Here is a 12,061-nt window from a genome sequence, read left to right as displayed (position 1 = left end):
GTTAAATATTTTGCAACTTAATATTGATCTACAAACTAAACTCACTTGCCATATGTAAAAGAAGAATTTGTTTCAACAACATTGTTTGGTCCCATCATTGGCCATATGAAAGATGGATGGTATTGTTTAATCTTCATTAGTATCTATGGATTTGTTTAATTGGGTAAGATGAGATGTTGGTTCTTTATGATAAATTTTGATCCACTAAACACACTCGTTGAATTCTTGTTGGCAAGTAATGAGAATTTGATTAGTGTCCTAGAATCTCTCATTTACCATTACTGTTTTAGTATAAATAATGTGAACTTGGGGTTCTTTTTTATGTAAAGGATGTTTGGTACATACTTCATTAACAACTTTTATCCATGGATTATAATTTGAAATAAAGTTGTGTTTTTCATATTTTAATGTTTTCAAATTCATGGTTTGCTAAAATCATGTCGAGGCTTTTAGAATTATGTAAATCAACTTGAGTTGAATGTTTGAAGATGTTTGTAATAATGAAATGAAGATATATTAATGAATTAAACTTAATTTCAAAATTTGAGCCACCAATTCGAACTACAAATTCAAGTCAAGAGTTTGAGTTATGGTTCAAACCATAAATATGAATCACAAATCCGAACCATGAATCCAAGCCATGATTACGAGTTAAGCTTTAAACTTCAAACTTACACATTGAACCAAACTTGAGCTAACCTAAGTTTCAATTCAATAAGTTCGAGTCAAACTCTAATTGACAAAGTTTCCTTACTAAGCCAAACTCAAGCCCATCTATGTATAGGCTTAAGTCAATTCTTATCCAACCTTATTTGAAGACATTCATTTGGGTGATGAAGGAAATCATATAATGAATGGTTGTCATGTCACTAAATAGGCATTGTTTAGTCAATGGAAAATTGTTTCATATTTTACTGTATCACCCATAAGTTGTCAAATAATGTGAAGAATATGCCCTTTATAGGATTTTTTTTTTTTTTTATAATGAAGTTCACTTTGTTCCATGGAGGTTGAAATGGTAACATTAACTTATGCCATTTGACCTACATATTGTAAAGTTCACTTTTCAATGGTAGTATTAGCTTGTACTATTCAACAAACAGTGCTATTACATGGTTGTATGTTGGCCTTCTCGAGTTGCTTGTTACTTAAAATCAATTTAGTTTATTTCTTTATAGGCTCTCCACCATTCCAAGACAACCACGTGATGCTCTTAATTGATTATTGGAATTTTCCTAATTTATTTTATTTTTTGTCACACTTTGTTGGTTAGTAATTTAGTGATTCGGGCTTTATCAATACCCCCCATTCAATTTCACCTTGTCCTCAAGGTGAAGATTGGTGAACTACAACAACTCATTAACAACCATATGTAATCATACCATACTCGAGTCTAACTAACCATCTCTAATTTCAATCAAACCTCTACCATTAGTTTGATGTCTTGCACCACCAAAAAAAGTGTACTTCAAAAAATTAAATGGTATGAAAATTAATGAGCCATACATTAAGAAATCCAATGTATGTATATGATAAATGTCCATCGAATGGTAAAACTGCAACAAGGGGATCAATGTATATCTTGATCTTTAGGACCTTATGTGCACATATAGTGGTCATTCTAGAAACAAATATAGCCTCAACATTGTACTTACCAAGCGTACAAACAACGTGATGAGGCTATCATAGTGTTAAATGTCCCTACTAGAAAGTAAAGTTAATATGTCATGGTTGTTTATGCTAACTTGGTACAACACATGGGTGTAGGTGAATTACATGTTCACTATACTAACCCACTAAAGGTTGACATATAAATGATAACCCTCAACATTGTACTTACCAAGCGTACAAACAACGTGATGAGGCTATCATAGTGTTAAATGTCCCTACTAGAAAGTAAAGTTAATATGTCATGGTTGTTTATGCTAACTTGGTACAACACATGGGTGTAGGTGAATTACATGTTCACTATACAAACCCACTAAAGGTTGACATATAAATGATAACCCCAATATTTGTGGAAATTATCCTCTAATAGATTGTGGTGTATGTGATCTTCGACTTAAGATCACTAGAGTGTAATGTGCACCAATTGGCTTAATTTCATGTTAGTCTAATGTGGTTCTTTCATTAAGGTATCAATATGGTAGTTTTTTGCCATGTCAAGTAATTTATCAAGGCTATAATGAATCTATATAGGATTCATCACTCTTTGGTATAGGAGAAGATAGTTCAAAGTGCAATTTGATTGATAACTATGATCACTAGAATCTATAGCCACAATAGGATTAGGTTTCCACCTAAAATCCAATTATATATGGTCATTGCCTCGAAAATAAAATATTAAATTCAAGGATGACCTGAGGTAAACATTATTTTTATAACTCAACCTTGAAGAGATATCAATTTATGAAAAAGTTCAATTGCACAATAATTGTACCATTAAAAGGTAAAATCAGTCTTTAATTAAGTCTCTACTATTTGGATTGTCATAATGTCTAACTAGAAGTCACTCATGGTCTATAAATACAGGGTTGATTAATCATGTATTAATCACAATTTAATTCACTACCAACATAATAAAGAATATATAGGTCACATATAATAGGGGTTTTTTGCCAAGATTGAGAAGTTTTAGGTATATTACATGTAAAGTGAAGCATGAAAGGTTTTTTTTTATTATAATGATATTGATCTTTATTAATGAGTTGTATGGGTCCAATCCATGCTAAAAGAATTTAGCACTCATTTTTGGGCCTATATGTAAGGTTTCAAACCTTTAAGGGCCCAAATAATAACTATAAGTTAAGGGGTTGAATTGATATTTGTAAGAGGCAAGTAGGGTTAGGTGTTTAGTATAAATTAAATACTTATCCTAATTATTTTGAGCAGCTATTTTCATACGAAAGATGAAGAAATTGTTCTTCTCTATCTTTTTGACATATCACCACTTATTGATATAATCTAACACAACCTAGCATTTGTGTGTGTCCCTAACAGCATCACTGGATTTTTCAGGTTTTCTTGTTGCCTTCATATGGACGAATAGGAGTCTTGCTACCTTTTGAGTACTTGTGGAAGAATCAAAATTCGAGTTCTTATATTGGTGGAGTCGTCAAACATTGGCAAGTCACAAAACTCATCTAAATATCTGTATAAATCAATCCTTAATCATAGGATTACATTAAGCTCTCATTTTAAATTGTTTTTGTAACACTTCTCTCCAAATACATACCTCTACATGAAATATGATCCAAAGAAACATGCAAAATTTACTTTCTTAACTCATATAATTGAATTATAGCATGATATTAATTACCTAACTTTAATAAACGCATGTAAAAAGGTGTAACTATAGATAATTGAATAATATTATTATTAATGAAAAAGGTCCATAAAATAATGTCTAAAATCCCAATCATACTTAAACAATGTATAAGCATCCACAAAGTCTCAACTAAAAAAATAAATACAAATGTTATAAAAACTAAAAATGCAATTATTGCACCTCAGCCTTATACAACAAATTGAGTTGAATTGCCTACTCTCCCACATGCTCTATTACTCACCTCTACTTACAAACCCATAAAAAAGGAATGTGTGAGTGAAAAACACTCAGAAGTAGTTGACCTATTTACACTTGCACACAACACTACTTAAACCTTGTATTCCAATACTTAGTCTGGATTTGATTAAAGCAATTATTTTTCAACATCCTCCTATGCCCATCCATGAACTCTCGACACCCTTGTGCCCTAAATACATAAGATATCTCACACAAACTACTAAGGCCTAAGCTGATCTCGACATATCTGATACCTTAGTAAAAATAATCTATATCCAAGATGTTTATAACTATTGTGTCTGTGCACATGTCGATCAAACTATCAAGTTAACTAGCTATAATACACTGGTCACACGAGAAACTAGTCATAATATGTCTTTTACCATATATGTCTAGTTACGGGACTGTTATCTGAATTACCACCTTTAGGTGGCCTCTACCATGAGCATATATGTGATGTATCTCGTGACCACGTGAGGAACTAACCAAAATGCCACAATCCCTTACCATGCATATTTGAATTGATCTGAATTATATGGCTAATGCATCTTGGTGTCAAGTGCATGAAGCATCTCATGGATATCTATCCCGTATATAACCTTATTGTTTTCACATATCTTGCCACTTATAAACCCAACTAGTGGCTATATAAGTGTACATCACTTTTTTTAACTTTCTCTATTCTCAATCTAATTTAACTTGATTAGGGTTTGTGTCATTTCCCCATAGCTTGGCACCTTCACTTTAGCTAGCTATCTTATTTTACCTTGCTAAAGTCTTTCTATTCTCATTCTTTTCTCTCCCTCTCTTTTTACTTAGCTTAGAAGTGAATTAGTCTTTTCTTTCAAGACACATGGGCATTATTTAGCCTTATTTCTCCCCGTTCTTCTCACATAGCCTTAATAGAGGGTGTGTTTTTATTAAAAAAGGGTTTCCCTTTATTTGCTACCTAATGGTCAACCTAACATTAACCAACACTAAAACTATGGTCATACATAACTGCTTCTTCATTTAACATGCTTGTCTACTTTTGGGGAGAACACATACAGGCATATGTCTCATTTCACATAGTTGTGTGAAATCTCTCCTTAAAATAAACCCACTACAACACGCAAATCTAACCTTACACAATCATTCCTAACATGTCTTTAAGGATCCTAAACAACTTATTCTCATCCAAAAACACATATTCATTGTCAAGTTATCAAATCATGATCAAAATCATCTAAATTCCATAGTTCCTTCTAAAATTAATATATTTGGCATATCAACTCCATAATTCCTAACAATTTTAATCATAAAAGCAATATAATAGTCCTCAAAATCATCATAATCAATCGATTATAACATAATCACAACAACAGTTCATATTTATCATTAATCACACCATAACTTAAACAACTGAAGCCACCATACTTACTTGTCCTCCAAAGAATGTTCATCTTCAAATGGTTATGGAAATTCCAACAAATCCAACCTCTTTTCATAGCTTTTCTATTCACTTTTTCTTTCTTCTTGGTAATTACTATTGGGCTCTAAAAAGATGTGTACAAAATAACGCATATCAGATCTTGCACCTTTTTTTGTTTTTCCTGTCAAACATGACACATAAGTGTATGTCTCCTCCACATGAGTGTGTGCAGTGTTACTCAATAAAAGTAGTTAATGAAATCATCGTGAAATTGATCTTATCCAAAAATTCAAACTTGTTGCTACACCCAGTCATTTGCTCCTTTTTACTTAGTCATTTTCACATGTTCGTGTGAAATAACTTTTCTAGTGTTCCAAGGCATGAACGAGCATCACCCTTATAGGGCATAGTTGTTCCTATTATAAACTCGATGTTACTCAATATCAATCACTATAACACAAAGAAAATATGAAAATGTCTTTAGGTTTACCTATGGATGTTACATTTTTTTGCCTTTTTTCCACCATAAAATTTTAAATTGAGCCTATAGAGATTCTTTCAAGTGGTATTAGTGCCTAAGGAATTTGATTTATACATATTTGTGTAATTGTGCAATAAGGACCAAAATGAAAATTTTGGAACCTCTTGGGTTGATCATAAATATTGAAAACTTGATATGTACATGAATTTGGAGATGTTAATTATGAAAACCTAAAACACTTGTGTGTATTTGATAACATGTTTGGTTTGTTTAATGATGCATAGTGTCTGGTACATGAGTATAGACCTATTGATGAACAGTTTTCAATTTTATTTTCTATTTTGGAATAAATGTTTGTAAAATTTAAAATATGATCTATGTGTCCCACCTTTCTCAATATTCTTGATGTATTTGTCTTTCCATCTCACTACCCTCAAATGTTAGTTAAGGTTTCTAAATTTTATTAATGTAATATATTAGTAGTTTTTTTTTAAATATAATTGTAAATTTACATAAAGATGATAAGATGTAACAAAGAACACGCTTGAAGACCTAAGAAAGGTGTGTTCAACATTCTTGAAGACCTGAGAAGATAAACTATAAAGAGCAAGACCTCTAAGTTGACCTTATTAGCCCCTCTAGGCTCGAGGGAGCTAGCTGTAGTAAGGTCATAAACCGACATGTTTAAATTATCTTGTAGAATACATGCTAGATTTAACATAATTAAATTTGATATGTATGCATGACTAAGATTGGTGAAACCGAACAATCTAACAAAACCCTTAATAAAAATATTAAGTCAAAATTAACACAACATCTTTCATCACTATGGCCTTAATTAAGCCCTATATTCATTGTGAGTTTGTTTGCCAAAGCAAATGATACACTTCTACCAAACAAAAAGTCCAGTATTTGTCAAAGTTTTTCTAAATAATAATTTATTCGAGTTAACTAGCATATGAAGCATGTTTGTTAAAGCAAAGGCAGATTATATTAGAGGAAAAGTATAGTTATGCATTCATTGATGCAAGATTGATATATAGTATTCATTCTACTGAGACCAAGAATTTGTTTTCGATGTCATTAAATTGTTGGGCATAACAACTTTACTTGAGTTCACTAACTTGTATGACTTACCTAATAAACCCATTAAATTGTTCACCAAAGTGAAAGTAAAAAATTGAGCTATATTGGATTTTGGTTCACAAGAATATCAATCAAGATTCCCAAGTACGAACTATTGACTTAAGTAAAATAATAGGAGTATTTATTTGATAAAAGACCATATCAAATAAACTAAATACATAAATATTAATCAGTCTTATTTGCACTTTGAAATCCAAACCATAATAACAACTAATAACATAATATTGCCATCAAGTCTTGAAAAGGACCACAGGTTAAATGGTTGTAATTTTACTGATTAACATAAAAATCTTTCAATTATATTGTGCTAAGAACACAAAATATAGATCATTCAAAGCTTCAAACCCACTCAACTTGATTCTAATGCCACATAGAAAGAATGCTACTAACGTGACATATTTAATGTTAGCATCGATGACACCCAAACTAGAAAAGCAAAAGAATAGTAGAGTTGTGCATTTGTCAATGCATGAGTGATATGTAATACACAAGGAGAGGTGAAACAATCAAATGAAAAGTACTTTTGAAGGGAGGATGAAAGAGACAAGCAAAAGATTAGTAGTTGATAATGAAAAATAATAAGGGAATTAATGTCAACAATCAAAACATAGAGAAGTTGAAACAAGTTTCCTTATCTTCATCTCTTTTAGTAATACTTTTGAAGGGAGGATGAAAGAGACAAGCAAAAGATTAGTAGTTGATAATGAAAAATAATAAGGGAATTAATGTCAACAATCAAAACATAGAGAAGTTGAAACAAGTTTCCTTATCTTCATCTCTTTTAGTAATCCACATATCTCTTACATTTTCAGTCCATGTATTTGTTTAACAACAAAAAGAAAATTTAAAATCTAAAGTTGTCTAGAATAGCATAACTTTGGGTGGGCATGGAACAACAATTATTAGCTATTATTATACACACAAATAGGCGTTACTAAAGTCACAAAATTACAATTATTATTAATAATACCTAGACAAAAGTTATACTCCTCTTTTTAACTAATATGAAACTCACCACTTGCATGAACCTCCTTCACCCTCTTGTCATATTCATCTTCTTCATACTCTTCCTCCACTTCTTCATCAATGTCTTCCTCCCCTTCTTCAGCTCCCCATCCAAAGTTCTTGACTGGCCTAGACGATGGTGGAGGGTTTCTTGCCTCCCCAACGATTTTCATAATCTCATCAACACTTTGTAGAGAAGAAGTTGAGTTTTCTCTCTGGAAATAACTTGCTTGGGCTGAATCCATTAGTTCCCTAGGCAGGTTCTTTAAGAACCATGGGTGGCTCTTAATTTCTTTGATTGTAATTCTCTGCATGAAAAATGGGTTATTGAGCTTGATTTATAGCAATATATAATTGCAAATTAAAAAAATAACACTCAATGAGAGTAGATCGATTCATCGTCCTAAAAGAAGGCCAAAATACGTTCAATAAAATGAATTATAATATAATACCCCACAAAAGAAGCCAATTTTCAATTGATATAAGATGTCTAAATACATTCATCTGTCATAGCATCAAACCGTGCGAACATGTGCAAGGTTCTTAAATATGACAGATGATTATTTAAGCAGTGTCCACTTGAGGATATAGAAAAATCCAACACTGTCATTTTCACAGGAAACAGGGTACAAGCTAAGGGTAGTCTGGTTCGATATTCGATGAGGATGATGTCTATATTGAACTCAGACTTAAGCCTCATTTGTGAGGTTTATTTCATGGAACACAGCAACAAGATCAATCAACCAGATCTTTCTTTTTAACAACGAGGTAAAACAATTTAGAAAAATATAAAGAAAAAGTTTACAAAAGGTGCAGACCAGCAATTATCAATTTCATGAATGCAGTAAGATTGTTCTTAAGAAGTGTGACTGATTATGCTTGCATGCTTATCACTTTCAAACACAGCAAGGTTGCTCAATTATCTAATAAAGTAGTGACTTACTATAAGAGTGTGTTTGATTCGGGAAATCTTTTATTATCAAAATTAAAAGATTATCATAAAGATAGATTACCTCAAATATTAATAGTATAAATTAATAATGTGGTTTGTCAAATTGGTATGCATAAATAATTATTGTATTTAATTGATAATAATAAAAGAATATTGGGATATTATTTTACTTGAATATCCTTAATATATTAAACTAAATTTATTTAGTAGGAGTAACATTGTAACAAAATTAAGATAAACTTAATAGTCTTTTAATACCTAAGAAGAAAATGGTAATCAAATTACTCTTATATTACCTGTCATGTTAGCTTAGTAACAATAAATAACCGTAATCTTTACGATAATTGCTATATATCATGATGAACTCACAGAAATGATTGAAAAAGAGTAGTAACTTCAATGGTCATACATACCCTTGCTGGATTTGCAACAAATATGCGAGAGAGTAGGTGTCTGCAATCTTGAGATATGTGCACATAGTCTGGAATTTTGTACTGAACAGCCATTATTCGCTGCAGAAGTTAACAAAAAGGGAAATGATGAACATCAAAATGAAAGATGCTGAAATTATCAAATATTGTAGAGGGACAGTTAATTTACCTGAATTGTTTTCCTGAAATTCTTGGGGTCCTCTTGGTCCTCAAAAGGGTATGCACCCACTAGCATAACATAAAGAGTGACTCCACAAGACCATACATCCGCCAACTAAACAAACACAGTAAAAACCAACATATTAGATATGACATTTTCAAGTTGTGTTTAAAAACAAGTTCTATGAATATCAATATTGTTATGAATAAACTACTCTAAAGAACAATTGGTTAGTCAGAAACAACAAAAATGTTTATATTTTAATTCACTTTCTACGTAAAATCTTTTTCATATAGAAAATTGCTTATTGCTAGTTAATATTTGAAGAAGAATGCAAGCCAATAAAAGCTCCCATTATGCAAACAAGAAAAACTAGCCCTCCTAGAACTTTATAAAGCATAATGTATTAACTAAACTGAAACCCCCATCATTAAAAGAAAAAGGATAAAGTCTTAAGCAAAGAGAGAAAGCCTTTCTATTGTAATTTTTTTCTTTTATTTCTTTTTTGAGGGAAAAAAATAAGACTAAAATACATCAACAATTTATATTCATTTATTTTTAAAAATCAGCCAATTTTAATTGAACCATCCACTTAATCAACAATTAAGAAAGGTAAGATATGCATCAATATCTGGAATCAAACCAAGATTTGTACTTCAGCAAAGATTACTTATTATATCACTTATATTGAATGTATCACCAGATGATTTGTGCTTTAACTTTGATTAAATGTCCAGCCTTATCCAATTTTCATGATATTTCTCAGTTTTACATTTATGGGATGACTTTCGAAATAATAAACATAGATCACTTGCGAAACCTATTGACAACATGTATCACAATCATCAATCAACTGCATACAGAAAAGTATGTCTAACAAACTAACAAATATATTTTCTTAACCTACCGCTTTCATTTGTTAATAATCAAAGGTATAATAACAGATTATAACTTGTGTATACTACTACTTCACTTGCAATTTATTGTTTGGTCTAACTCAAATACACACAAGTGTGTGCTGGTCTTTGAGCCTTAGCTGACTGGGAAAAATTACAAAATTACATTGTTGCAAACTGAAATAATAAAAACTCAACTGTTAACAGTAGGTCAAATATTGATCTTATTATGGTTCAACCAGTAATCAAGCCTTCATCATAGGCTACAACCAATAACCAAGTGCATGATAGATGGAGTCTCTATAAAGTCTAATAGAAGATAATCAACTAAGTTAAGGATATGAAGGTAACATTAAAATATGTAAGTAAACAATAATTTGCTACTTGGCATGTGCATCGGTTTTATTACAACATGTAGAGGGCATAAAATAATCTTCTTCAGTGGGACAGATACAAAGACATCACATCTCCTTTACCTTGAAAATTATTTAAAAGACAGGTAATTAACTTTTAAAAGTACAAAAAGTATAGTAGTGCCAAAAGAGATGGAGTCATGCACCCAATGAATAATGGACACACACATCCCATGTAGCACCTGCCCATTGATCTGATTGCACAATAATAATCAAACTCATATGTGGTGCACTAGATCCATGAGTCATCATTAAGATAAAGCAAAGGCATGTTTAATATCTCCATTAGAATGAAAATTAAATTAAATAAAAGACCGACTTACTTTGCCATCATATTCTCGACGAGAAAGAACTTCCGGTGCAATATACGCCGGAGTTCCAACAGTGGATTTGGGCCTTGAATGCAACAGAGATGACTGTACCACAAGATATAAATGAATAGATAAATAAACGAAAAAAAAAACCAAGATAATCACAAAGATAAACAAGATTTATAAAGCAGTTGAAATTCGATCCAAAACCTTAGAGTAACCGAAATCACAGATTTTCAAACGCGGTGCAGCACTCCCGTCCAGCAGGGTATTTTCCAGTTTCAGATCTCTATGGCATATTTGCTGATATACAAACAGTACAAACAAACAAATCAATTACATTAGCTTACAAAAGTTAAATATTCAGAAATATTACATTTACAATATTTTCAATGACAGAATTACCATTGAATGGCAAAAATGGACACCTGAAATGAGCTGCTGAAAGAAATATCTAGCCTGCCAATAAAAACAGCAATATATCACACAACTAACAAATAATAAATATAGATGAAACAAGTAAAAAGGATAAAAAGTAAGAATTATATTAACCTCATCTTCACTGAATCTGCCAGCATTACATATTCGTTCAAAGAGCTCTCCACCAGCTGCATACTCCATCACAATTGCCAAATGCGTAGGAGTCAAAACCACCTGAAAAATCCAAACCAGACAACACAAATAATTAATTCAAATCACATCAAATAATAAATTCTCAAAAAATGAAAAAACCTAAAACTTGCCTCTTTGAACCGGATAATATTGGGGTGCCGAAGTGATCTGTGATTTATAATTTCTCTAGCTACATTCTCATCAATCTGCAAATTATTCAATAACAACATTTCTAAAACATAATTTCAAGAAATTAATATAAAGTAAAAAAAATAATGAAACTAACTTTACGGCCCCGTTCAATATATTTCATTGCTACAAGCTCTTTTGTCTCCTTGTTTCGCATAAGCCGGGCAACCCCGAAATTCCCAGAACCCAAATCCTTAACAACTTGATACTTCTCCATGGCGTGAAGGCAACCCAATTGAGATCTCTTGCAATTGGAATGGGAAGGAATAAAGGAGGGTACTCTAAATAGGAATCGTTGGAGTAAAGAAGTGAAAGTGATTTAGACAGAGAGAGAGTGAGAGAAGCATGTGAAGAAATAATAGAATAATGAAGAAAAGGATGGGAAAATGGGCATGAAAGGAGCATTATGGGAATCCATAAAAACCAGCTTGAATCCAGTCACTGCCTCTTGGATTATTATCATTGTTTTAATAATTTTTAATCTTGGGA

At 31.6% G+C, this 12,061-nt stretch overlaps 1 protein-coding gene across 1 annotated transcript; it reads right to left on the bottom strand.

Moving 5' to 3' along the window:
- Positions 1-7,354: 7,354 nt before the first annotated feature.
- On the bottom strand, positions 7,355-12,061 carry LOC123206253 (serine/threonine-protein kinase SRK2A-like). The gene is made up of 9 exons (XM_044623439.1): positions 11,670-12,061; positions 11,515-11,589; positions 11,324-11,425; positions 11,177-11,230; positions 10,982-11,074; positions 10,784-10,876; positions 9,161-9,265; positions 8,974-9,072; positions 7,355-7,916 (listed from the first exon to the last, which is right to left on the bottom strand). Exons 1-9 carry the CDS (start codon positions 11,787-11,789, stop codon positions 7,599-7,601), a joined length of 1,059 nt encoding a protein of 352 aa, XP_044479374.1. The 5' UTR covers positions 11,790-12,061; the 3' UTR covers positions 7,355-7,598.

This window comes from Mangifera indica, chromosome 1 (genome assembly GCF_011075055.1).
Source record: "Mangifera indica cultivar Alphonso chromosome 1, CATAS_Mindica_2.1, whole genome shotgun sequence".
NCBI lineage: Eukaryota > Viridiplantae > Streptophyta > Magnoliopsida > Sapindales > Anacardiaceae > Mangifera > Mangifera indica.
The sequence above is the reverse complement of the archived record's forward strand: the minus strand, read 5'-3'. Positions and strand labels throughout refer to the sequence as shown.

Bases quoted from the DNA above. Each gene is read 5' to 3' on its own strand.
- LOC123206253 (XM_044623439.1), bottom strand. From the start codon at position 11,789: ATGGAGAAGTATCAAGTTGTTAAGGATTTGGGTTCTGGGAATTTCGGG. The intron at 11,426-11,514 runs GCAAGTTTTAGG...TGGATTTTTCAG, and splicing joins ATATTATCCGGTTCAAAGAG to GTGGTTTTGACTCCTACGCA. The intron at 9,073-9,160 runs GTAAATTAACTG...TAACTTCTGCAG, and splicing joins ATTTCAGGAAAACAATTCAG to CGAATAATGGCTGTTCAGTA.